The sequence below is a fragment of the Quercus robur genome, chromosome 1 (genome assembly GCF_932294415.1).
Source record: "Quercus robur chromosome 1, dhQueRobu3.1, whole genome shotgun sequence".
Lineage (NCBI taxonomy): Eukaryota > Viridiplantae > Streptophyta > Magnoliopsida > Fagales > Fagaceae > Quercus > Quercus robur.
In genome coordinates, this window is record NC_065534.1 from 33,326,676 (window position 1) to 33,354,591 (window position 27,916).

A 27,916-nucleotide genomic window follows, 5' to 3' on the forward strand; every position below is an offset into this window, starting at 1 on the left:
TTATAAAAAATAAAAATAAAAACTTTTATATATGATTATCCCTACCTGATATCTATTTTATTTTTTTGTGTATGCCATAATTTATATCTTGAACGTTCAATCTCTCTAGATTTCTTACCTAATCACTCAATCTCTTGAAGATGTCTTCTCTCCTCCTAGTCATTGTATCTACTATTTCCATTAGTTTTCTTATTAAAGACCATATATTTTAAGTGCCTATATGAGTCATATTCTTTTGAACCAACTTCTTTAGCCACACCAGCTCATTAAAGTGCAAAAGCTCTTGCCCATTTTTCACTATACTCGAGCAATGATGTAGTGCATCACCATCACTGATAGGGAATGCCTAAGCTAACCCTTGCCCACTTTTCACTACATCATGGGTTCGATGCAAACAAGTTGTTGGACGTCCCAATGTGCATCTATAGTGGATTCATTCAAGATAGAGTGACAAATTTTACATTTCCTATCAACCTACTGCAACCTTCCTCTTCCCTCTTTTGAGTTTGCAACCACCTGTGAACAAAATCTATGAAACTAAGCACAGGCACAGACTGAGGTTTTTATTTTTTATTTTAATTTTTAAAGCAAACTACGCCATAGAAAATAAAGCATCCACATTTATGTCCCTTTATTATGTAAAAAATTATTTAGACATAAATAATAAAGTTCCCAATACTGTAGAAAGTTCCATACACCTACAGTAAGAAATTAGAGAATATTCAGTCCAAAATACAAAAACTAGTTATTACATTATATATTTCAGAGGTGCCATGATAACCAAAAAGACAGATCCAAATCCACAAAAGAATAGGTGGAGCACTATTCTTTTAAATAAAATTTTAAGTAGTGACACTCCCCACCCCTATCCCTCAACATGGAAATGTGTACTGCACCCCTTCCCATATCTCCCACTCACTTTTCCTAAATGTGAGTATCACTAAACTAATTGAAGTTTCTGATAGCAAATTCATTACGGGTTATACCACATATGTAATTTCAAGTGTTTGCGCTACACTAATTGATCACACAGCTATAAAAGTTGTGGAATGCACAATGCTGCACATGAAACAAGCACAAGTACAATATTACAGAAACCAATTAAAGAAAAGCTTTGGCAGGCATTACTAACAGTGACCTGCTCCACTTTAGATTGCCGAGATGCTAAATCACACAAGGAATGCAAGAGCCGAATACCACATAACAAGTATCTGAACAGCGTCTCATCTCTGTCAGATGACATAAGAACACCAAGAAGGTGCAAAGGAAGAAAGGCTGCAAGCTTCTCCATATCAATCTGATACACAAGACAACATAAAATATGACACGTCAATGGATAGGTAAGAGCAGGACCGCATAATGACAATGATGTTGACAGTTTTGTCTGACCTTCATCAATCCTTTTTCAGTATTGTAGTGAATAGTAAAATTTTCAGAGTCTCTCAATAATTTATTAAGTTCCTGAGAGCTAATCCCATGTAACTCCTTCACTGCTGAAATTAAGTCAATGGCCTGTTCATACAGATAGACTAAACTTATTAATATGAGAGAGAGAGAGAGAGAGAGACTGAGTTCTAAGAACAGAAATAAACTTGATTTTTTTTTTAAGAGAGAGGTAAAACAGCTGTCTACATTGAATAGAAAAGCGGGGAGACAAAATAGAAAATAAAAAAATATTTTGCACCAACTTCTACTTCAATTGATAATTCTTACTTCTGTTGCACTACATGATGGTTCTTCCTTTGCATGCCTCATCCTGAGAATCTAGAGCCAAGAAAAAGAAAGGATTACATAAGGAGAATATCACAATGTAGAAAATTAGTACTAAGTAGACTGATGGCCATAAGATATTTTTAATAATGTGAACTGCAGGAAATGCTAAGACCTTGAATATATTGAAGCAACTTCAAGTGTAAATATTGATATTAGACCACATATAAGCTAACATAACAGTACCCTGTAAAAGCATTTCTCACTCCTTCCAACTATACTGACCACTGCAGAACTCTGTTTAATTTTGGTTGAAAAGAAGACATCAAACATTTATTATTTGCAACATGCAGACACAATAATAGTCATTGACCTTACTTTTTAACATTTGGAATGGTTTTGTACAACATACTGGCAATTTTTGCAGCAAGGGGCAATCTAGATTAAGAAAAATCATATGTTTGCAAAAAAGATGCTCTAGCCATCCAAAATTGAACTGTTGTGGTACTTCATTTTGAACAAACATGACTGAAATGTATAAGGACAGTCTGAACAACAAATTTCCCCAAAGTCCAGACACTAACATGTGCACATGCTTGGCAACCAACAAAGCATTCATGCCAGCAAAAGCGTGAAAAGTATACTATGAGAGAAAATTTAAAAGAGAAGAAAGTAACATAAACAGAACACATGGAGTTATCACTTATGTGGTTCACCCAAGTAGGGCTTTATCAGGAAGGAAAGAAAAAAATTAAAAATAAAAATTCAGTGCTAAGGTTTTTTTTTTCCCCCATAATTTCAGAGCATTGGTACTTTTGTTTATGCAATTGGGGGGTCGAAAGCTCACAATCCTTTTATTTTTTTACTTATCAAAAAAGGATTACAAGTTTTTGACCTCCCAATCCTCATAAACAAAAATCCAAATGCACCAGAATTGTGAAAAAAAAATCTCAATAACCAAGAGTTCGCACTCATAACCATCGGACCCACTTTAGTAGTGAGAGTGAGTCTTCAACTAGGAAAGTCACCTAGTGCTCCACCATGGGTTTTACATGCTCATAAGTCATAACACAACACCCTGAAATGTCTTACCAAAAGCCTCACCAAATGTACTCCCCATGTAGAGAACCCATCAAAACCCCTAAAACTGATGCCCACTTATCATGCTCAAAGACAATTTCCATTGCTTGATGGACAAGGATTAATAAAACAAATACATTCTATCACAATCAATCTCCACAAATAAGAAACCTTATAAAACTACAAATTTGATACAACTTTCTTAACACATGCAACTAGCTTATTGGCTGCTACATTCACTTACAAGATCAAATGCACAATTATACACACACACATTTGAAGGATCCAAAAATATTTGCACGATGCAATGCATTAGCGAAATTGATTACAATCAAAGATTAGGGTTAACACATTTAACACTGCCTATCAATCGCCTCTCTCTCTCTCTCTCTCTCTCTCTTCACAAAAAGCATGAGCCTTGTACACTCCGAAAATGAACATTTTCTAAAGATTGAATTTTTAAAATTTTCCTGCTTTTATTTTTTTATTTTTTTTAAGTAAGAAAAAATTTATTCAAAAATACTACTTTATGCAAAAATATCACAAATCAGACAAGAAGTACAAAGAATAGTAAATAACAAAAAATAACTATAAACACTGTATATCAGTTTGGACCCAAATTGTCAAAATTAGTCCAAAAACCGCTAATTGAACTAACAAAATGTACTTGCATATGCGAATTCGGTAATACACAGTCCAATAATAACACACTCATATTCAAGCAAACACAACCAAATAAAACTCAAAATTAAGTAAAAATATATATATTCTAGAAACACGCACACTATAAAAACCCTAGATTCAGTGCAAAGCAGAGTGAGTTTCGGAGACAAGCCCGCGGGCCGTACAGTGCAGAAATAACACATACAAACAAAAGCAAAAACAAAGTAAACAAATTTCAGAAAACAAAAACAAAAATATAGAGCTCGAATAAATACAACAACTGTGAGAAATTGAAGCTATAGAAAGCTGACCTGAGAGCCGTACGGTTCGAGTGCGATATGAGTTTGGAGATTGAAGAGCGAGAGCAAAGAAGAGAAGCGAAAGAGAAAGAGAGAACGCAGAGAGAAGTGAGAGAAACAAAGAAATGAAATTCGCGGGTATTTTGGGGGTTAATGCACAACACACACACACACGTCGATTTAGTGTGAATTTCTTGACGAGTACAGTACAATTTGTATGATTGAAGACTACGTTAATATATATATTGTACGCTCTCTGCTTAACACATCTTTTTTTTTTTTCATTTTTTTTTTGCCGTTTAAATTTCGTGCCGGTTTATTGTTGCTGTTGTGCAGTGGGGGATTATAAGTCAATGACTCACGTTCGTTGGTCAGGTTGTCTTTGTAAACAAACAGGGGCTAGTGCAAAATGGGATATTTAGAGGTAGGCCCTGTTTGTTTTCAGATCATATTGAGTGAGTTTTGGGCCAATTGTGCATTGTGGTTTGAGTTTCTTTTTTTGGAAAATAACATAAATAGGACCTCTAGTGTCTAGAGTTTCTAATCAGTTTGGAATTGGGTTTTTAAGTTCATAATTTTGTCGATTAAAGTCTTAAACTTATAAACCCGTTTCAATTTAAAGTTTTTGTCTACCTTCATTATTATGGCCAATAGAGGATTAAAGAAAAATCAAAGACCGTTAATAAAATTTGGCGTTTCACCTTAATAACTAACTTTGATTTTCTGACATTAAAGATTCTTTTGATTTTTCCACTTTAAGTTGAGCTTTTTCTATAATCATTATACCCTATTTACTCATTGATTGCTTAATGATTTATGAGTAAGTCCTAAGTGAAATAGGCAGGTTTGATAAATAGTTTCTAGCTTTTCTCTATTTTGTTATTGCCCAAACTAATGGAAATCAGTAACGAAGTTGAGCATATGTTTTAAATTGAAATGAATTCATAAATTTGAAATTTTAATTGACAAGTTTAAAATTAAGGGATTTAATCTTAAATATTGTCCAGTTTTGATGTGAAATTAAAGAAACCCTAGATTTGATTTGTAACAGTTTTATATTTAGGGTTAATAAAATTATGGCCAATGGAGGAGTAAAGAAAAATGAAACACCGTTAATAAAATGTGATGTTTCACCTGAATAACTAACTTTGATTTTCTGACATAAAAGATTCTTTTAACTTTTCCACTCAAACTTGAGCTTGCTATCTAATCATTATACTCTATTTACTCATTAATTGTTAAATGATTTATGAGTAAGTCCTAAGTGAAACAAGCATGTTTGATAAACAGTTTCTAACTTTTCTCCATTTTGTTATTACCTAGACTAACGGAAATGAGTAACAAAGTTGAATAGATGTTTTAAATTGAAATGAATTCATAAATCTAGGATTTTAATTGACAAATTTAAAATTAAGGAATCTAATCTTAAATATTGTCAAGTTTTGATTTGAAACTAAAGAAACCCTAATTTAATTTGTAACCGTTTTATATTTAGGGTTAAACCACCCCTCAAATGTAAAATTGAAAATGTAATTTTATGTTGCTATTTTTGGGTTATATAAAATTTAATGGGTTATATAAAATCTAAATCAACATCAGTGAAATTTCATTCTACGTGATTATGAAGGCCAAGTATTGACTGTAATGAGCAAGGTCAACTCAATACAATTTAAGTTTTAGAGTGATTATTTTAAATAGGTAATTGTTTATATTTAATTAGTAATTTTGTATCTTCATATCGTATTTAAATGTTTCTCGATTTTTAATATACAAAATTATTAATTAAATTTCTTTAACATCTCATTCTCAATTAATAAAATGACTAATTCAATCCATCTAAAGTAAAATTTTATCAATTTTAATATAGAAAAAAATTATTAGGTTGTGGCCTCTGTATTTTAGAAACCGATTATTCTTCCTAAGAGAGGGTCTTTGATAATGAGTAAAACCTTTCTGTAGAACAAGGATTGCGCAAACTCAATGTTGACGCAATGCCGCATGATGCAGATGGCGTTGGATGTTGGCATCTTGGTACTCATATTGTCATCTTTGAAGAGTATTTAAAATAACACAAACTGGTTTTAACAGACAAAACTGAATCTTTGTCAAGCTGGGGTAACATAGAGGTAAATCTTCGGTTTTGTTTGACTGGTTTTAGACTTTAGAGGTTGGGAGATTTGGCTAGAAGCTACAAACACTAACAAATCAGCAAAGAGTTTAGCCCATTTATGCTTGCCTCCTCATAGGAAGGTGAACAAGTGTGGATGGAGGACTATCAATCAATCTTTCTTAAGGCCTTTGTTTTGGTCTTGGATTCTTGTACTACTGTACTACTATATAATTTTACTTTATTCAATCAATAAAATTGCCAAATTTTAATTTTTTTTTAAAAAGTTTACCTTGGTGAGACTGCAGATCAACCCAAAACTAGCTATTAATCAACTCATTTATAAAACTCCCTTAAACAAACTCATAGCTTAAATGAAGCAAGTGCAATTATATGACAGTACTTAATTGTTAACACTGAAATTATATAATCATAATCATATAACAATGTTTTAAAATGTGCTTGAGTCACATATCCGATTTTTTAATTTTTTAATTTTTTTTAATGTGCTTAATTTGTATCATTGTAATTTTTTTAATTTTTAGAATCAATCATAATTGGGCTAATAAACTCATTATATAAATGTAATTTGTTCATATAATATCCTTGAGAATCTTTTTTGAGAAGAATATCCTTGAGAATCTTAATATTGTTATTTATTTTTTAAAATCACCAATTAACTAGTAAGATATGTTGGTTAGCACCTACCCTATATTTTAATCGGGTGCAAAACTTGGGGTTTCTTTACATAAGATATGTTTTGGTACCGGTATGAAAAATACCAACAATATAATGATATTTAGGGCATTGTTACATAATTAAAATTAACCAATTAGCTCTCTCTCTCCCTCTCTCTCTCATTTCAATTGATAAATTATTCACTAATTTGGTTGATCCTAAATCCATATTCTATCCTCCATCTAATTGCTATTGAAGGAGGATGTGCCATTTAAGTTATTGGCTTTCAGTTCATTGACCATACAATGTTATAGTCGACCTTAGAAAGTCTACTAGAAAGGCTCTTAGTCTTAGGTCTTAGCAATTAGCTCATTAACCATGCAACCTTAGCTATGTTCTACAAAATTGACTTTTTAAAACCCTTAAAGAGTATTTAGAATAACACAATTGACTCTTTTGTTAGATTTCCGTTGCTTTAATTGGACGGAAAATGCCACAAAGACATGTTTTAAGCGGGGATTAGTTATTGTGCACATGTTTTGGCTCACGTGATATCCATGTGATCATTTATTAACCAAAAGAAGCGATAGAAGTTTAACAGAAGAATCAGATGTGTTATTTTAAATATCACAACTGTTTAAAAAGTCAATTTTGTAATGTATTTGATAACCATAATAACTTATATTTTTACATTTTTTTTAAGGACAACTTGTATCTTTACATGTAACTCAAAATAGGAGAAAAAAAAATGAAAATAAGGTCGAGCTTGATTTATTTTAATTTGGAAATGTTAAAAATATGACTTCTCTGACATTGAGTATAATAAGTGGCAGAGTATTAGATATTGGGTAGAACTAATTAGATTCAAACACTTGGTTGTTTTGAATTTAATTATTATTGAAAAAGATAACACTATTTTTATTTTATTGGTCAATATCAATTTATTGGATTTTGAGATTACCAATCGATGCATTCAACTATTTGAATGTGCTGCACTTAAGGCATTAAGTTTTACCCTTAAGCTTTGTTTAGTTCTACGAAAAATATTTTCTAGAAAAGAAATTATTTTCAAATGTTTAGTTGCATTTCTGAAAATATCTTGGAAAATATTTTCAAGTGTTTGGTTATGTTCCTGAAAGTGCTTTGGAAAACATATTTTCTACTACTTTCTTATACTTTCTCATCTCCCAAACACACACACACACATATATATAATATAAAAGGGAAAAATTTTAGATAAAAAAAATCGTGATCAAGGACTAAGGGTGTTGATGGCAATAGGCCACCGGTGACAATGGTTGGCCATTGGAGACCAAGGATTTTAGTGGGGGGGGGGGGGGGGAAATGAAGTATGATTTACAAAAAATTAAAATTGTAAACCAATTTCTGCTACAAGTATCTTTATTTTACCGGTTAGCTGAAAAACAATTTCCGTTGCTTCAAATACGCGTGAGTACGAAAAATATGTTCCAGAAATAAAATAATTCTTTGTCATTCATGTGGAACACATATGTATGTAGAAATATTAAGCTTTCAAACCATTGACAACAAAGTGGCTGTAGTTTAGTGGTAAGAATTCCACGTTGTGGCCGTGGAGACCTGGGCTCGAATCCCAGCAGCCACACATTTGTATCTATTTTGCTATTTTTCCAGCCTCTTCTCCGGGGAGCCACACAATACATGCAGTGTTCATATTCACCATTTTTTTAGTGTTCTCTAATTCCTCTAAGTGGTGACTGGTAATGGCTCAGTTGGATTCCATGCTTCGAATACTTGCACTTCGTGGTCTAGTGTCGTACCATCAGATACTGCTAGTGCTAGTTCTTCAAACCGAAGAGAAATAACATTACAGAATACAGACATCACAATCAAAGAAAGAAAGAAAGAAAGAAGATACTGTGTGACTATTGACTAAATCAAAACAAAACAAAAAAAAGCCACCAAACAAAGCAAAACAAAACTAAGATGCCAAATATGTCAGAGAGGAAAAGTATATGCCTTGTAGCTCTATCTTTGAGAGCTACATGTCGTTTGGATCTCTTTTCCTCTCTTGAATTTTATAGTTTCAACCTCACCGGGTTCTTATTGGCCAAGGAAGCACGACACTGTTTTTTATACGTAACCTTCATCTTCAGATTAAAGTGACATTGAGTGAAAGACGAATTGCTTTAATTTCTAGTGGAGGTAGTGGAATTATGAATTGACATAGATACTAGAGAATTTCTACTTTCTAGCTTATGTATTATCTGCAAATGCGATGATTTTTTACGTGTCATATATATACACACATATAGTTGTAGGTGGGTGGAGTGAAACACGAAACCGTAGTACTGATTTGACAATCATAGAGGTCGAATGTCCAATGATTCACCATGCAAGAGTATGCAAGAGGATAAAATGCTACTCATTAACTAGGCCTAGGCCAGAGACCAACAAATGGGGTAGGGTAGGTCGGCCATTCTGAAGGTCAAGGTTTTTTCTTTTGGATAGGTTCCGAAGGTCATGTTAATTAATTAAGAAAGTTACATAATAAGCTCGAGCAAAATTATAGAGTACTAGGATGATTGGGAGCAGATATTTCTCTATGTAATCAAGAGGCCTAGGTTCGGACAATACACCATCCCCTCATTAGGTTTGAAGGTGTTGGTGCCTCCTATAGTTGTAAGGGAAAATAGCTCTTTCACTCTGCATTAAATCCTAATAAAGGTTAATGAACCTTAATTAATACTAGATGACAGATGTCAAAGTAGGTGTCCTTTTCCATACCTTCCTTTTTAGCTAGATAAGATTAGTTGTCAATCTCCATATCTGCTTTTTTGGGTTTGATCTGATATGGATTGCCTTAAGTTGGAGGTTTGGCTATTCTAGGGAAAAATTTATCATGCATCACTACCTCTCATTCTAGAGGCAGTTGGATCATACTCGGTTGTTTTGATCATCAACCAAAGAACCATGCTTAGGGACTTTGATTCGCCAATCAAATTAAAGCTTGGCAGAATGCCTTCAAGTCGATCGGCCATGGGATGTGGCTTCAGACCTAGGCTTGCCCATCTTGGGCTCTTGCGATTTTCTTCCTCCACCTTTTTCCTCTTTAATTTTGCAATGAAAATGGTTCTAGCTTCATTGAATCTAAGGTCACATGCATTAAGGATGTTGGAAGTTAAGGATTGATACACAACAAAGTTCATTTGTAAATTATGTGAATTTGTGTGTAGAATTGGACTCTAAAGTGTACTGAATTGGCAAATCCGACATTAAATCTGTAATAAATTTCTCGAAATATAGTGAGAATGTAGCTAGTATTTTTCTCAAATTATGATTAGTAAATAATATCTTATTCTAGGTTTTAAATTTTCTATCTTTTTCTTAGGTGAAATCTTTTGTCTCTTTTATCAAGGAAATATGCCGCAAGACATATTAACCCACCCCTTTACCCCCTTTTGTACAATGTGGTAATCGGTTCCCTTTTGTTAGACCAAAATACATAAAATTAAAAAGGTTTGGGTTCCCTTTTAATTTAATATACATATATATATTTTTTGTCATGTATATCTAAAAGTGTCTGAGCTAGGTAACATCATAGTGTTTGAATACTATTATACAGTGTGTATATCAATGTGAAAATGCATGCAGCCAGCTGCAAAGCTCATATTATGCTTTCTTGATGAATTAATGGAATCATTTTAGCTGTCTCATATATCATGCTTTCGATAGATTCTTATAGCCATTTGGTTTAAAGCCAAGCAATCGCTTACCCAAAAAATAAAAAATATATATAAAGCAAAGGAATCCCATGCTCTGAGTTGATATGAGTATCAAATCCCTATTTTTTCTTCTCAAAAAGAAAAAGAAAAAATCCCAATTTTTAATTAATTTTGTTATTGACTAGACCAACATTTAAGTGCTCACAACTCACAAGAGGAAGGACAGAGGGCACGGTACGTGTTGGATTTTGACGGTGTTTTGATCAAAATAGTATCCACCAATCCAAGCAATGACATGAAAGCAAAGAAAATATAAATAAATATATCTTTTTTTTTTATTTAACCCAAAAAAATTCATTATTTTATATTGGAGACTTGAACCGCAGTCATTGCCCTACACTTCACAAACATTTATACTTATGGAGTGACTATCGTACCAAAAGTATGCGGCGGTATAAATAAATAAATCCTAGCAATGACATAAATACTTTGGAATTTTACTATGAGGGTAATGATAATTGGAAACCAAGCAAATCATCCCAATAGTTAGTCACAAGTCACAAGCTAACATTAAGGTGACCTAAGCTAAAAAGGGATGTGATTATAACACCCCAAACCCATACCAAGGATTTATATGAACGACTTGTCTTATAAATAATCAACATTTACTATAATGGAATAGAGCGTAATTTAATACCCACAAATAAGAATCAAACCATCAAGTTTTTCTTATAAAATCCATCAAATTAAAATTTTAACAATAAAGTCTCCAAATACAATCTCAAATAGTTTCAAGAATACTAAACTCACTATCCTAAGAAAGCATAATAAAATAATTCATCAACTAACATAGCTCCAAAAAAATCTTCAATCTATGGCTCCAATTATCTACCATCAAAAGAGATTCCACTGTTTTAATCTGAAAGGGTGGAAAAAGGGGGGTGAGCTAGAAGCTCAATAAGAGACTACATAACAAGAAAATGTCTCTCAAAACAAAACAATAGTATTATTGAAAAAATATAAGCTTTACAAAACATTTACAAATAGTTTTAACAGTAATATAATATACTCTGTAAGACTGTCAGAAAAAAAACATTTAACTATAATACTGTAATTAGTAAATAAAAAAGTAACCACTTTAATTGGTCAAAATACACTAAATAGGTAGAAATAATATGATACAGTAATAAACAATTTTTCCACTCATAAAGGCTAATAACAATAAAACAATAGTTTGATATAGAAAACGTTAAACATTAACCAGACAAAGATATAAACTGCTAAACACTCGGTGGGTGATTCCCATGAGAAACAATAACACTAACCTCAAAGAGGCAACACTGGCTCCAAAGAGCAAATGATAACACTGGTTTCAAAGAGCGAACTATAACAATGTACCACACCATAATAACACTACTTCGGCCAAATACCAACACTTAACTCTGTGTTGGCAAAGGTTGCAGACTGTCTAGTTGACTGTTGTTAAGGTACTTTTTTTTTACATCTAACTTTATTTGAGTACCACCTATTTATATCATTATAATTTATTGGGTTTTCCCAATATTTTTTTGGCTCTATTATTATGTTAATCACAAATATTTCATATCTCATTATCTAAATTGGGTCATGATATAAACTATCACAAAAATCCCAAAAAACTCCTATTTTATTCAATTTTATTATCATTATTTAGCTAAGCCCAAAACCGGCCTTATGAACCTAATACACACATCTTATTCTATTTAAAGTCCAAGAATACTTATGCTTGACAATATTTGAAGAGCCCATGATTCAAATCCATGGCAAAACAATTTTATCAATGGAATTCAAATCCATAATCAAAGCCTATGGTTTGAACCCATGACGATTTATTTATCCAAAGCCCAATTCCCATTGGTAACATCAAAGCCCAATTCTCATCGACAATATCAAAAGCCCAACTTATGTTGGCACTATTAAAAGCCTAAGCTAACTACTTGACACTATTTATCGAAAGCTCAAGGTTATCAATACTTGGCAAAATAATATATTATAATTATTTCACTTAAAAGTCCAATAATGAACAATACTTTAGATCCTTAAACCTATTACCATAATATTACAAGCTCATGGAATTTATGAATTATCTACTCTCAAAACCCATGGCAATCATCTTATAAAAGCCCATGGAAAGATATGATTATTAGATCCATGACATTTATTTATTTAATATTATAAACTCAAGTTCACTATCCATCTTACATCACAACATTCATAATATTTATTACCAAAACTCATGGTAATTATTCATCCTACATGTCCATTATGATTATCTATAGAGAAACTCATGAAAACATCACATTATTCTATTATAGTGATTGTTACCATATTTATTTAAAACCCATGATAAATATTGTTCTCAAGAAAAATATTGGAGGCCATTATTTAAAAAAGCCCCAAGAAAAATATCATTTACAAAGTAATCTATAGTAAAAATTATGAGAAGTTATTTAAAGCCCATGAGGAGGAAAAAACCCATGGCAAAGCATGTCTTTAATGCCCATTTTGTAGGCCCAAGAATCTCATGGAGAAGGGAGCAAGCCCAAGCAAAGAAAGGGCCATATGGCCCAACTAAAGGTGCTGAAATGAAGCAAAGTTCCAGCCCAAAAAGGTCCCAGCAAGAGGCTTGAAAGTGGGTAACCAGCCCTTATTCATTCTTAACCAAAAAAACAACTAGAGCCCCCTACAAGAGGACCAAGCCTTTGAGGATGAACTAGGGGCTGTCCTATCAGTTTTCTGCCACCCTCTACCTAACGTGAACAGTGCTCAAGGGCTGTCATATCAGTTGAAGTCAAACAGATGAAAGGACTCCATCATCTTCTTCAAGACTACACCTCCAGCGGAAGGTGAGCTAAAACCAAATTATCCAAACTTCAACAAATTGATGCTATAAATGTTAAAAAACGTTCAAAACATTATTCATGTGCCAAGCCCATGAATCCTAAAGGGGAAAAAATTGGGAACATGTGGTTTGGAGGGCATAAAGGGATCTCCAACGGAACTCTCTGAAGGCTTAAACTTTGACACCTGGCTTGGGGTGTTGAATCCTACTTCCTAGGGTCCAAATCTCAGTTGCAGCACTAAGATTCTTTCTTAATACTTGCTTTAATCCCATTGGCTGAACACAATCTCAGCAATCTTAGAATTTAATGCAAAATTACTCTAAATACTACCTTGTCCAAAGAAGCAAAATAGTCCCAAAAGCAAATCTTTCATTTTTAGGCCATATCCAGGTTATTAATTCAGTTGACCTGCTCCCCTGAATCAAACCCACGTTTTTTTTGGATGTTTGTTAATTAATACTTCTCTAAACTCCATTATAAAAACATAAGCACCTCAGCTCACAAAGGGACAACTACCCCCCTCTGAGACTTCGGGGTTCGTTTGCCATTTTTGCTGGTGATTTAGCTCTCCTTAAGCTCACCACTCATCATCTTTAGCTTACACTCATCTAATCCCAAATATTCTTCTCCTCCCTTTACACAATCACAGCTCAAAAATGTCCTCCAACTAGTCACAAACAGCCCATTACTCACAAAAACCTTCAATCTCAGTATTAATCCTATCCCACTCACTCAAAACAGTCCACATTCACCTCGTTTATGCCTTATGCACACATACTCAACAAAATCTTAGTTTAATACTTGCTGCACTGAGCTGAGGATCTTTCTCTCCCTTTATTCTATCCTATTTTTCCTTTTTTATTTGTAACTATGAAACTTTTAATCCTTATTTATTATTATTATGATGAAGGCCATAATGTTTTGCAAACTATGGAAATTCTCCCTCATGTCGACTTAATAATAATAAGGAAAAAATATGATTTTTTACCATGTAAACACACTTATTAACCTGAAATTACCCTACTGTTGGAGATAATACCGTACCACTAGAGGATTGATTTGAACTATCGGATCAGGACCATTAATGTACTAATTAAGTATTGTAATGTGTTTTTCATTGGGCTTTTGTTGTTGTTTTTGTCATGTGCAGCCTTTGTTTCTTGCTTGGATAGGTTTTGTCATCACACCAAAAGCCTTTGGGCACCATCTCAAGAGCCCATAATCGAGTTTCGGCTTGACTTCCCAACATCTTAGATAGAGGCATCACTTTCTCCCTCGACAATTGTTTGAAAACATTCTTACTTTATTATAATATTCTCAATACCAATCATATATCATATAATGAATATTTTCTCAAAATATAGTTTTGAGTCAGTCTTAACATGTATAATTTCAAAGTAATATACAAGAATCGAAGTAATAAAATTTTGGTTTGTATAATGCATTGACAATGGTATAAGATTTTGAAACTTCACTTTTGCAAATATATATATATATATATATATATATATATACATCTTGAGAAACGTCATGTTCAGAAGTAGGGGTGTCAATTCGTGTTCGCGGGTCAGGTTCGTGTCGTGTCGAGCCATAAGTACTCTGCTATATGAGTTGACCCGAACCCGACCTATTTAGTAAACGTGTCAAGAATCCTCAACCCTAACCCAACCCGTTTATTAAACAGGTTGACCCAACCCGACACGTTTAACCTGTTTAATTAATAAGTCATATAAAAGTTAATACAAATAACCTATATAATAACCTGTTTGATTAATAGGTCATATATGACCTAAATAATCTATTATCAATTTTTATATATCTAAAATTAAAATACAATTACGGTCATAAATATAGTAATAAACATATAATTACAACAAAAAAAATTAAGCAATAATAACAAAATTTAATGCCTTTATTATTTAAACGGGTCAAATAGGTCAGACGGGTTCACATGTGTGAACCCGAACACGACTCATTAATTAAACGGGTCAGCCGTGTCAACCTGAATATGACCCGAACCCATTTAGCCTCAACCCATGACCTGTTTATAAACAGGTTAATCGTGTCGGGTTCACGGGTCGTGTCAGATTTTGCCACCCCTATTCAGAAGTCCACTTACCTCTAGTTGTTAAACCAAGCTTCACTTCAATTATTCGGAACAATGTCAATGAGAACCTAATTAAGGATCAAATAACTCAATAAGGGCAAGTTTTGAATAACCAAAAAGTCCTCTTATAAAACTTTTCCTTAGCCACTGTGAAGATTTTGCAATACTAAATCTAACATAGCTTTCTAATATACATCATGTCTATACCATATTTTATATAATTGTAGTGTAATCCCTAATACTACAATCTACTATACCTATATATATACCATTGAACACCATCTATGGATTTCTATATAGGCTTAACTTATAAATAATGGTGATACTACTCCACATATATGTTAGGATCTCTTTCAAAATCAATAAAGTAACGTACGTTTGTATTAATACTTCCATGATAGCCTATTTTCCCTTGAATATATCAATATAATTTCTAAGACTTCCACACAACTATGAGATGATAAATTCTAAGTCAAAGATGCGTTTAATGATTCCAATAAAGCATGTATAATTAGATGTTTACCTCAGTACGGTATTAAATGCTGGCTACTCTAGTAGTACCACGTTATTCTATTCTTTTCAATGTAGAGAAACTCTAATTCTCAGCTCCTAAACCTTTACACGCTAAGCACTAACTTCTTCTCTTTCTTTCTTTTTTTTTTCCTCGAAATCTTGTAGTCTCTTTCTACCTTTCACATGGCTGACTTAAAAAGACCCAATATATATATATATATATCTCTCTCTCTCTCTCTCTCTCTCTCTCTCTCTCTCTAAAATAACACTCCAATTCAGTCTAGAAAAACCAACCCCACTCCAATTAGTACTCTTAAATAAATTTAGTTTTACATGTTAAATACATTTCTTACTTGGGCTAAAATAAACGTTTTCTATTTGGGCTGAAATTTAAAACCCACTAAAACTTATCTCTTTAGCCTCCAAGAAGCCCATAAAACTTAAATAAGCTTCCAAGACCTTAAATTCTCAATTAAACTCAAATTAAGGTTGTTTAGATAGGCTAGAACTCTAAAGGATTCCAATAACACTTAGACTCCTAATCCAAATAGGTTTTAATCTATTATCCTTTTCTTTAACTGATAAGGAGACTAAAAGTTAAATATGAATAATCCACAAAATAACTCTCCACTTTATATCTTTTTTTATTTATTTTCTTTGTGGATAATAGATATCATAATATAAAATAATATAATTCAAAATAAATTAAATAATTCATCAATTTCACTCTAGAAGCAATTAGATTAAATTTAAGTGAGGCGGGTGTTACAGTGATAGACAAGTCACATGTTGCTACATTAAAGGTGACCTATGCTAAAAAGGAATTTGATAGTCTGGTAGACATAAGATTGTATTACTTCCTTCTAAAAATTACCTGTAGTGAATAATAATAATAATAAATTAAACCCATAAAATTTAAAAGAAAATTAATTATAGAAATTAAAAAAAAATATATGTATATGGAGAGGATTTGATATTCAACTAACTGACTATTTTCACATATTTTCGTGATTACAAATAACAACTAAATCTATTTGGAGTGAAATACGATGGGATTAATACAACAAGTCCCAACATATATCTTACAAATTTTATCCATAGTACCTAAACAAACTCGATCAATTTTGAAATAAAATCTAAGTTGGATAATTTATGATATTCAACTAACTAACTATTTTCACATATTTTCGTGATCACAAATAACAACCAAATCTTTTTGAAGTGAAAAACGAAGTACCTTTTAAAAAAAAAAAATTAGAATCGAAATACGAAGTGCTTAAAACAACGAGTCCCAAATTAAATATATCTTACAAATTTTATACATTCTAATTTTAAAATTTATTGCAATGCACCTAAAAAACCTTCCAATTCTAAAATAAAATCTAAGCTAGATAATGATTTATGACAAAACTTAGGTATGGATAAATGCTACATTAATCAACTTAGGTATATATGGATAAGATTCTTCTCAAACAAAGGTATGGATAATGATTTTTTATATTTTATTTTTTGGATAAACAAATACACACAAATGAGATAGAATAAGGTTCTAATATTGGACAAATTGATATTTGCTTTAATTGTGCAAACCCTTTCATTCTATTATATATATGTTGACGCTTAATTGGTGCAGCCCATTTTACACTTTTCACATTTTATAATTCAAGAAATATAAATATTGTTACATAAATTTTTGTTGCAACAATGAAAGAATTGGCACATTGTGATTGGTAAATGTGGTGTTTTTGGTAAGTCATATAAAAATGATATCATTCGGAAGCATAATGTGTTGATCATCTTAATAAATTGTGAAAAATATAATGTGCTCATCAGTATTTTCTGTACCAACACTCCTCAGTCTAAACTCCACCCAATCATAATAGGACACATTTTTTTTTCTTAATTATAAAATAACCAAAATATAAAAGAAAACAAAAATTCAAATACATGACTTATAAGGAGTATCTATTCTATACTATTAATAATAGGATTTCCGGTTTGGTTTTCAACATTTTTCGTACTAAAATACCTTCACACAAATTCTTAAACTCTTTAAAATACCTCTATCTTTTAGTTAAATAATTTTAAATTAAATAACTGGATAAAGTAGTAATTTACTGTTGCTAAGTTTTAGGCTTTCTCCTTTGACTTTTATATTTGGCCTAAAACTTAAGACATTATTTCTATCTTATTTTTAAACATTATTTTATGTTATTTTACCTCTTTTATTTATATATATATATATATATATAGTTATTTATATATCACTTTTAAACATTATAACACTAAATTAAAAATAAATCAATCAAAAAAAGAGCCGCGAAAGAATTAACTAGTAGGATTTTTATTCAGCACACCTCAGCCACGGTTTTCGTGCTTCCATAATCACAAAACGTATAATAACAAACTAAGTAGGAAAATCAGTTGCAGTTAACTACGACTATACTTCAGTCTTATCTAGTAGAATCTTTTGAAACAATACTTATCTAACAAAATCTCTCTTCCCAGTCCTCACTGCTCTATATATATACAACCTTTCTTACTCTCTTTTAACGCACAGAAAGCAAGAAAGATAGTTTGGTATTTTTTTTTAAAGAAAAAAAAAGAGTGAAAATTATGGAGCTTGATCTTTCTCCAAAGTTGGCTAAGAAGGTGTACGGAGGCAATGGTGGGTCATATTATGCATGGTCTCCATCTGAGCTTCCCATGCTGCGTGAAGGAAATATTGGTGCAGCCAAGTTGGCCCTTGAGAAGAACGGTTTTGCTCTTCCTCGTTACTCTGATTCTGCCAAGGTTGCCTATGTTCTCCAAGGTAAATATACATAATTGTTATCTGATTTTTTTTTTTTTATAGATTTTTTTCTTTTTAAGCATGTCTACGTACGTACGTTTGTGGGTGTTAAGTTTTATTTTCGGATCATTAATATATTACATGTTCTGTTGTTGTTGTTAGATACTTTTGATCTTTTGATGATTCGTTTTTATTTATTTATTTATTTATATGTGTGTGAGAGAGAGAGAGAGAGATAATTAATATATTTAATGGATGGGCTTTTGGTTGGCTATGCAATTTGTAGAATAAAATTTTAATGGAATTTACTTTTTAATTTTTTTTATTCTTTTGGATGAATCTGTCAAATTAAAATTTGGAGTATTCAATTTAATAATAGACTGCCGAAAGTTGTTCTAGTTTAGTGGTAACCATCATGGGCTAGCTAGGTGGACTAATCAAATCATCCATTGCTTGTTTTATACTCTATTGTGATATTCTGTTTTTGTTATGGCTTTTATTGGTCCATCTTTTGTCATATTCTTAATTTTTATACTAAACTTTATCCGAACCTTATTTTTTGGTTGTTTTTACTTGAGATTGGTTTTTTAATTGGATTAAAAGAAAAAAAGAAAAAGAAAAGAAAAGCAATGAGGTTGTTCGAATTATTATGGAAGAATAAATTTTTAGCACTTTAAATGTTTAAAAGAACAATGTATTTGGACCAGTTTGTAAATATGATTTGATAACTTGATCTTTGTAGAAAGTTGTATTGTGCTACTGCATGTAGCATCAGGAACATTCATTAGTTTTCTTTTCTGATGTAGTTAATTAGTAATTTTGCTGGGCATATTGTCTACATAACTTTTTTTACAGAGTAATGGTAGAGTATGAACCAAATTCTGTCACCAATCAATGTTTAGTACCATGTAATATCTTCGTATTGCAATTGTAATATCATTTTGCTCATTCATTTTGTATAGGAACTGGTGTAGCTGGAATTGTCCTTCCTGAATCAGAAGAGAAGGTCCTTGCAATTAAGAAGGGTGATGCCATTGCCCTCCCTTTTGGTGTTGTTACATGGTGGTACAACAAAGAGGACACTGAGCTAGTTGTTCTGTTCATGGGAGATACTTCAAAAGCTCACAAATCTGGAGAGTTCACTGATTTTTTCCTAACGGGTTCCAATGGGATCTTCACAGGGTTTACTACCGAGTTTGTGAGTCGAGCATGGGACTTGGATGAGAATACTGTTAAGGCCCTTGTTGAAAAGCAATCAGGCAATGGAATTGTCCAGCTTCATGGGAACTTTAAAATGCCTGAACCAAAGAAAGAACATCGAGAGGGTATGGCATTGAATTGTGAGGAGGCTCCATTAGACGTGGACATTAAGAAAGGTGGAAGGGTTGTGGTGTTGAACACTAATAACCTTCCTTTGGTTGGTGAAGTTGGGCTTGGAGCTGACCTTGTTAGGTTGGATGGGAGTGCTATGTGCTCTCCTGGATTTTCTTGTGACTCAGCATTGCAGGTGACTTATATTATTAGGGGTAGTGGCCGTCTTCAGCTTGTTGGTGTTGATGGCCACAGGGTCTTGGAAACAACTGTTAAGGCAGGTAATTTGCTCATTGTACCAAGGTTTTTCGTTGTTTCGAAGATTGCAGCTCCTGATGGTATGGAATGGTTCTCTATCATCACCACCCCCAAGTAAGACTTTTTCACATTCTTAGCCACACTGTTGCATTTGTTTTAGGCTATTGTTATATATCTAATCAATTTTTTTGTGTGTTTGTTTTTATTGGGTTCTCTTGGCTAATTGATCTGCTAGTACTATACACAATTAATTCTTTATCAAGCCTATTGTGTATTATCATTATCTTAGTGCAAAAATTGATTCTTTATCAAGAATTTTGCTTAGAAGTTTCATGACTCATGAATGATTTTGCTTTTCTGTGGCAGTCCAATATTCACCCACTTAGCTGGAAGGACTTCAGTGTGGAAGGCTCTATCTCCTCAAGTGCTCCAGGCTGCATTTGATGTGGATGCCAATACAGAAAATCTTTTCCGCTCAAAGAGGAATTCTGATGCCATTTTCTTCCCTCCACCAAATTGATAAAAGAACCAGCTTAGTTTTGCTAGTTTTCCCTCCACCGAATTGATCAAAAAACTAGCTTAGTTTTGCTAGTTTCCCCTCTACTGAATTGATCAAAAAACTAGCTTTGTTTTGCTAGCTTCTTAATCGCCTCAATAAATAGGGCTTTCGTTGTCTTCGGTTTATGGTTGTAGACTTGTTAATATGGTTTTGATTCTGGATGTTCGTTTCATTTTAATGCATAACTCTTTCCATTTAATTCTAGCCACCAAATAATTTTGTATAGCTGAGCTTATGGCCCTGGTTGTAGACTTGTTAATATGGTTTTGACTCTGGATGTTCGTTTCATATTAATGCATAACTCTTTCCATTTAACTCTGGTCACCAAAAAAGCTCATGGTAAAATTGGTTTGGTTCCTTTTTTAAGGTTGTGGAAGCCTAGAATGATGAAAATTCAAAACTTAACGAATTTGGTTTGGTTTTACATTGGCTAGTGAACTAGGGGCCAAACTGGGATTTAATAAGCACCATTGATTCTTTAATTTGGAGAAATTATTCAATACAACAAGACGATGGTTAGATGGTCCTCCAATCCTATAGAAAGAAATTATTTCAAATCAACTAATTTGAAGAAGTTCGCATAATCATTGAAGCCCACAATGATTTGTATTAACGGGAAGACCGAAAATTTTTTCCCGTATTGTTTCCATCTAAAAACATTGGCCTATTCAAAGCAGCGCCTTTTCTAATTTGAATCAAAGATCATGATATAGATTTTTTTATTTTTAAAATGCACTAACTTGGTTGGATTTTATGTATGTTTAGTTTATAGAAGTTATTTCAGCTATTCAGAAAGTTTGAAGTTCTATGTGCTGCATGTTGGATGTTTTAAAATTGCGGAAATAAATTGATCTTTCAGAATAAATCTCTAAACTCTGGTGGTCTGTGGTCTCGTGTTGCTACTTACACTATGGAGTTCATGGAGGACAATAAGATAAACCTTGTTTCAATATTGAACCTTGGGCTGCTTAATGGTCACCCGGCCCCCTCTTTGGATAGGATGTCTTCTTTAGAAGTGGCTAAATCGTGAAGGATATTAAGCTGATTTGTGAACAATTTGTTAGCGTATCCTTTGTTACTATTTCTTTAAGATGTAATTGTATTGCTTTAGCTCTTATTAGTATTGCAAAAGAGAATGAGGAGAGGTCAATTGGTGCTCTTTTCTCTTTCACATTGTATAGCAAGTTCTACCATTATTTCCTCTCAAAAAAAAAAGGTCTCCACTATCTTCAAATAAAACTTTATAATGCTCAGAGCATGGAGCTCTAGTAACTAGACCAAAACAACGAAGTACTAGTGATAATGATGGATAATATTCTTTGATGCGCAAATCAAACAATTCATCCACCCAAAAACCTGACACTGAAACCAATCTAAAGGCAAGGAAGAATATTATAGGCATATACTATAACATCATAATCAAACAGTCTTTCACTCTGACGGAACAAGTCTTGAGAAGGTCAGGTTATCTATATGCAACAAAGTCTTGAGAAGGTCAGGTTATTTATATGCAACAAGAAGAGACCAGAACAAAAGCCAAGGCAATATTTATCTACTTTGGTCAGAGCCAAAATTGTGGATGATTGTTAGGGGGTGAATCATGAAATGGATTGGACTGACCCCATATTGCTTCATCAATACTACGGCACAACCAATTTGAGGCAATATTACAACACACTCAATTTCATAACTTGTTACTTGTGTGACTATGAATGATAGAAAGTGTTCACCCTAAACCCTAAAGTGGTGTTTCATATAATTTGTAGTAGATAGAAAGTGTTCACCACTCACAATTGCACAAATCAACAAGTTATGGAATTGGGTATGTAATTTGGGTGAAACCGAATTCTAAGAGTCTGTTTGGAAACAGTTTATTTAGCTGAAATTGAAATTTTTTTGCTATAAATACTGTAGATAAAGTTAAAAAATAGTTGAAATAGTATAGGTTGTCCTCTGAATAGTACCAAAAGTGCAATGAGACTCATGAATAGTAACAAAAATAAACTAAATAGTAAAAAAAACTAGCTTTTTAAGCCATGCCAAACACACTAAATATCAAGTGGTTGTAATTTTAAAATGATTCCATTTTATTTAGATTTTTCGTGATGAAAAAGAGAAACGAAAGGATCCAACAAATGTTTCTTCTTCAAGAACCTCTGTGGACATTTATTAAATTGAATAGCAACATCAATAATTAAACAATAAATTACAATCCACAATCATAGTCTATCAAGCTAAAATGTTAATGATCTCAAAACCTTGATTTTTTTTTACTCGCTTTGAGGGACTACCCTTATCAATGTGAGATTTGCAAGGTTGAGAGATATACCTTTTTGCATAAATTTACAAGGGTAGGAGTAGGAGTACTACGGTAGGTCATAGGTATGTTAAAAAGAGTTTCTTCTCATTTCAAGATTTTTTCAGAAAAAAAGAAAACAATTTCAAAATTTATCATCTTCCCTCATGATATCACTTAAATGATAAAAAAGGAAGAAGACAAAGAACTTAAGAAGATAATTTAAGCACACAAATGCAGAGACTTCAAAATACTGTATCAGCAAATGTTGCAAAACTTTCTTTGAGCTACAGCTGCAAGAGAGCATTAAAAATTCTCTAGTTTGTCTATAAAAAGGATCTTTCTCAATCTTAACTGCCTTTGATTTGGTCGCACTCACATACATTGTTGATGCTAATGCATGATCTACAGAAACTGAATATACAAAAAGTACATTATCGTTGACTCCTGGTCATGCAAAATCATTTAAAACTCCATCCCCTTCCTCAAGAAAATAAGAAACTACATCATAATGGTGATTCAATGAAAACCTTGCTCTAAATTCTGCCTTATTGTTGATTTTCACAAATTGCTTATCACCTCCATGTTCCATAATTGAACTTTTCTCTGCCCTTACAACTGCTGCTAAGGAAGACCAAGCATCACCCGGCTGCTCATGGACCAAACACATGATGAAATAAATCTCTCTCAACCAGCTTGAGCTTGCTCCTAAAATCCACCCTTCTTGAATTTTTTGGTTTCTCTGACTTAAATTCACTCTCCCTAACCCGAACCAGACTACGTAGATCAGAAAGTGAACACTCTAAAGCAGAAGTTCCTAATGAAAGTAGGCTTATCACATCATCAATGAGACCAAATCCAAATTGCAAGCCACCCATGTGTCCATAAGCTGGAGAGCATATTTGCTCCAAGCAATAAGAGACAGTTTCCAACACAGCTTCTGGATGCCCACCTTGACCCAAGACTGAGGACACAATCAACACCACCAAGGCTGATCCTACGACATCTGATTGCTAATCTCCATTGTAGAGACGAAGTGTAAAACAGTAGCTATATAAAATATCTACAAGGTGAACAGCTAACAGAGGGGATGGCTCTGTAGAACTTATACCAATGGTAACTATAATAGTAATAAAAATTATAACTATGATAGGAACACAGAACATAACAATTGGAGTACATTAACGGAATATAAAAGCAACCGACATACTGACAGACAGAGTGATAATGACCTTTTAGAATTAGTTAATAATAAGTTAAAAGCCTTAGAATCAGTTGATAGACCTGTGACATACACTAAAGTAGAAAGGAAAGGTAATAGTTTAATAGACTTCTGATGCCATTTTCTTCCCTCCACCAAATTGATAAAAAACCTAGCTTAATTTTTCTAGTTTCTTAGTCGCCTCAATAAACTTACAGGGTTACCTGTAGGGCTTTCGTTGTCCTTTATGTTTGGTTTATGGTTGTAGACTTGTTAATATGGTTTATCTTTCCATTTAACTCTAGTCTCCAAATAATTTGAATGTGTTGTTGATTCTAGACGAAATAATTTGTATATGTCGTTGATTCTGGATGTTCATTTCATTTTAATGCATATATCTTTCCATTTAACTCTAGTCACCAAATAATTTGTATATGTCGTTGAGCTGAGAATAAAGTTTAAAATGTCCTAGCATAATCAACCCGTATGACCAGAAAAGCTTTTGCAGACCCAACTCCTTATATCAATGATAAAACCACTACTTTAAACAGTTTGTCAAAAGCAGTACTAAGTTGAAATAAGCACCTTTTAGAATCCTACTGAAATTACTAATTCAAATGTTGATCAGGGGCTTTGTCAGATATAGAACACAATTTTGTGAAAGTTCAATTAAAAAACACTACAAAAAGTAGCACTGCTATAAATCATCATCTCAGACATTGCATAGCATTTTATCAATTTTAAAGCATTATTCTCAATAGTTCAATAAAAGTGCTATAAATTATTCCTAAGCTTTTGATTCTACAACATTCCTAGGACTTGCAGTGCAATTTTGGGCATGGTTCAGGTTTTTTGGCAGTAAGTATGCCTCAATACAGTTGTGCTGCAGCAGCACTAACCTGGACCACAAAAGAGAAGAGAGAAAAAAAGTCTAATGATTATCAACATTAACTTGCAGCTGTGTTCTTAATCAAGGTTTTGTTTTTATTTTTTATTTATAGATATTTTTTAAGAACTTTGATTGTAGACCAACACTGCTTCTAACTTTGGGTGCTTGGTCACAGACTCCACCTCCCTTTACTATACACAAATCTCTGCCACCCCAATTAGCCAATTTACTTCACCCGCAACATGGCTGGTATGGCAGAATGTAGGCAATTTAGCTTCATTTGTTTTTTACTTTGATTTTTTACCCTAACATGTTGAAGGGTGCTTTATAAAATGATTTTTGAAATAGATTTCATGTCTAAAATATTCTATCTGACAATTAGTGACAACCCAACAGTCTCAAAGAAAAAAAACATAGAGGTAACATACCATCCTCATCCATGCTTCATTTTCTGAATGGAATCGTTTCAGAATATCTAGCATTATCCGTTTAGTTTCATCATTAGGTCACATCTGCCAAAGTTCCTCAGCTACATTCTCTTGCATGAAAGACTCAGTACATCGAAAACTATGTGACTGTCAAAAATATATATACTATAATTAAACAATAAAACAAAACACCAACAATGTCCTCCGAACAAAGAAAAGAAAAACTTATGAAGAATCTTCAAATGATACAAGCTTGGCGTAGAAACTAGAATGCACTAGAACACAATTGTTATTTGTTAAGCTACATTCAAAGTAAGCAATAGAATCAAGATCTCACCAACCCCCTCTTTTTTTTTTTTTTTTTTTTTCTAAGGCAACTACAAAAAATTCATAAATCAAAGTAAGCATATAGAAAACACTACTTGCTCTTACAAATTAAAATACATGTAACTTTTGCTTTCAAAAGAACAAGAAGTAATTTTCAAAGAACATCAACCAAAATACCTCCATAGAATATAGAAAAAACATAATTACAAAAATAGGGAGAAGCAAATTCCACTTTCCCTGTAGCACTGGAGGAAGCAGTATTGTGAATTGTAACAAGGGCATGTATATTATGATAATTGCTTCTGGCACCTAGCGGGAGAGAGAATGATGAATAGATATAATGACCTACTAAAATAACCTCAAATTAAGTATAAAAACTTGAAACTTTGCAAATACAATAAGAGCATAATATAATTCAATATAAGTAAGCCATACAAACTTATGTCATGCATAAGCAGTGGTAACAGATAGTTTATAGAGCATATGCATATAAAAATAGGATTTTTTTAACTTTAGCATATACTTCACTATGCACCAAAACTAATACCGATACGCTAATTGCACTTGAATAAAAAATTAAGCTATAACATCTTTTATAAAGAAAAAGAAAAGAAGAGACAGTTTGGGGAGGAACATACATATGGCAAATTATCCAGGAAGGAGGGTTCAATGGGGATGAGTTGGATGATTTATCAGAGGTGAGGATCATCCTGTCCATGACTAAAAGCTTACTGAGACTTAGTACCAGTGAGACCAATTCCTTGGTTTGGATTGTTCTCTCAATTCAGCTTTGAAAGCCCTAGAAATTGTAGTTGGTAGAGCAGAAGAGTCTCACAGGTCCAACTTCTAAGTATGCGTTTGGATACAGCTTATTTTGCTGAAAATTGAAAACTGAAAACAATAAAAAAAAAAAAAAAATTTACTGTTTATTACTGTTCAGTGTTCATTGGCCTAAAATCACTGTTCATGGCCAATTAACAATGCATAACGCGCTGGACTTAAAAAAAAAAAAAATGCCCAAAACGCGGATGCAGCCGCACTATCCAAACGGACCTTAAGTAGGAATCCACCTTACTCAATTAATTGTGACTCAATTAATTGATTGTACCTGGCAAGAAAAGCACCAAGGGTTGGTGTGAGAGGCAAGACTAATTTTTGTTTAAAAAAAATAAAAATCATCATTAATGACAATGTAAGCTAAAGAACATTATAATCATCCAAAAAAAAAAATAATGATGAATTTGACATAATGCAGTTTACACCCTCTGCATCTCTACTAGCTGAATGTATGTGTATAATCTATATATAATATATGCTAGCCTCTTTACACAAGTGCACGGGTAGAGACTCTAAAAGAAAATTTAGAAAGTTCCAAATTTTGCAAATCATTGAATTTCTTAAAAGCATTAAAGGTGATCATTGCAATAAAATAAAATTAAAAATTAAAAATTAAAAACGAGAGAGATTGATTATTAAAAAGGAAAGAAAAAGAATTCTCTTTATTTATTTATTTTTGGCCTATCCATGCACAATCTCAGTTATGGACACAATGAAACAAAACACAGCTACAATTAACTGACTAAGAACACTGCAACTACAATTCAATAAGCTCTAGTATACAGAACAGAAATGGAATCCCCAGTAACATGACCTTTCTTTAGTAGCTACATGCGCTTTTATTTTATCTCATATGAAGGACTACAGACTAGAGTCACTAGACAAAAATTTCTTCAGACTTGACTTGTTCACCTTGGACAGTTTTGTTTCTTTGAATCCAAATATGGCAGACTGTATAGTAGCTCCCCGTGTCAGCTTACTAATAACAGCTTGTAGACTACTCCATTTCCATTTGTTCAAACCCGAATCCACCACCTTTTTCCATTCAGTTGGTGGGTTAGAGTTCAAACAAAGATCCATGATCTTTTTTCCAAACTCTCTCAGCTTATGTCTCCCATATTTCTTGTAACTCTAGTAGCTGTACAAATTATTAAAAAAAAAAAATTATTCTAAGAAAAACATCAATTTAGAAAAATGGCAGAGAAATGACAGGTCCAATTCTATCTAATCACAATGATCATTCTATATGATCTATAATTAACAAAACTCCAAGGAA

General features: G+C 32.7%; 2 protein-coding genes, 1 non-coding gene and 1 pseudogene across 7 annotated transcripts in view; 2 read left to right on the forward strand and 2 right to left on the reverse strand.

Moving 5' to 3' along the window:
* Positions 1 to 4,053, reverse strand: part of LOC126732342 (nodulin homeobox-like) — a 28,006-nt gene extending 23,953 nt beyond the window's left edge. Inside the window, exons 1-4 of one of the 5 annotated variants that reach the window (XM_050435147.1) lie at positions 3,765 to 4,053; positions 1,714 to 1,764; positions 1,390 to 1,512; positions 1,139 to 1,297 (exon numbers count right to left, since the gene is read on the reverse strand). In XM_050435147.1, the coding sequence (XP_050291104.1) occupies positions 1,139 to 1,297; positions 1,390 to 1,512; positions 1,714 to 1,755 (324 nt within the window). In that variant the 5' untranslated portion in view covers positions 1,756 to 1,764; positions 3,765 to 4,053. Of the gene's footprint in view, positions 1 to 1,132; positions 1,298 to 1,389; positions 1,513 to 1,713; positions 1,765 to 3,764 lie in introns of those variants that run through there. The other 4 variants (XM_050435139.1, XM_050435130.1, XM_050435121.1 and 1 more) reach the window with 4 other exon arrangements.
* Positions 4,054 to 8,089: 4,036 nt separating this feature from the next.
* TRNAH-GUG (transfer RNA histidin (anticodon GUG)) lies at positions 8,090 to 8,161 on the forward strand. Its single transcript has one exon. It is a non-coding gene; the product is annotated as a tRNA-His (tRNA).
* Positions 8,162 to 18,186: 10,025 nt separating this feature from the next.
* On the forward strand, positions 18,187 to 20,861 carry LOC126732368 (11S globulin seed storage protein Ana o 2.0101-like). The gene is made up of 3 exons (XM_050435166.1): positions 18,187 to 18,555; positions 19,497 to 20,217; positions 20,470 to 20,861. The coding sequence occupies exons 1-3, from the start codon at positions 18,360 to 18,362 to the stop codon at positions 20,621 to 20,623; spliced, it is 1,071 nt and encodes a 356-aa protein (XP_050291123.1). The 5' UTR covers positions 18,187 to 18,359; the 3' UTR covers positions 20,624 to 20,861.
* Positions 20,862 to 23,255: 2,394 nt separating this feature from the next.
* LOC126732377 (uncharacterized) lies at positions 23,256 to 25,822 on the reverse strand (annotated as a pseudogene).
* Positions 25,823 to 27,916: the final 2,094 nt, after the last annotated feature.

Coding starts and splice junctions, on each gene's coding strand:
- LOC126732368 (XM_050435166.1), top strand. CDS start 18,360: ATGGAGCTTGATCTTTCTCCAAAGTTGGCTAAGAAGGTGTACGGAGGC. Junction 18,556..19,496: donor GGTTGCCTATGTTCTCCAAG/GTAAATATACAT, acceptor CATTTTGTATAG/GAACTGGTGTAGCTGGAATT. Junction 20,218..20,469: donor TCTATCATCACCACCCCCAA/GTAAGACTTTTT, acceptor TTTCTGTGGCAG/TCCAATATTCACCCACTTAG.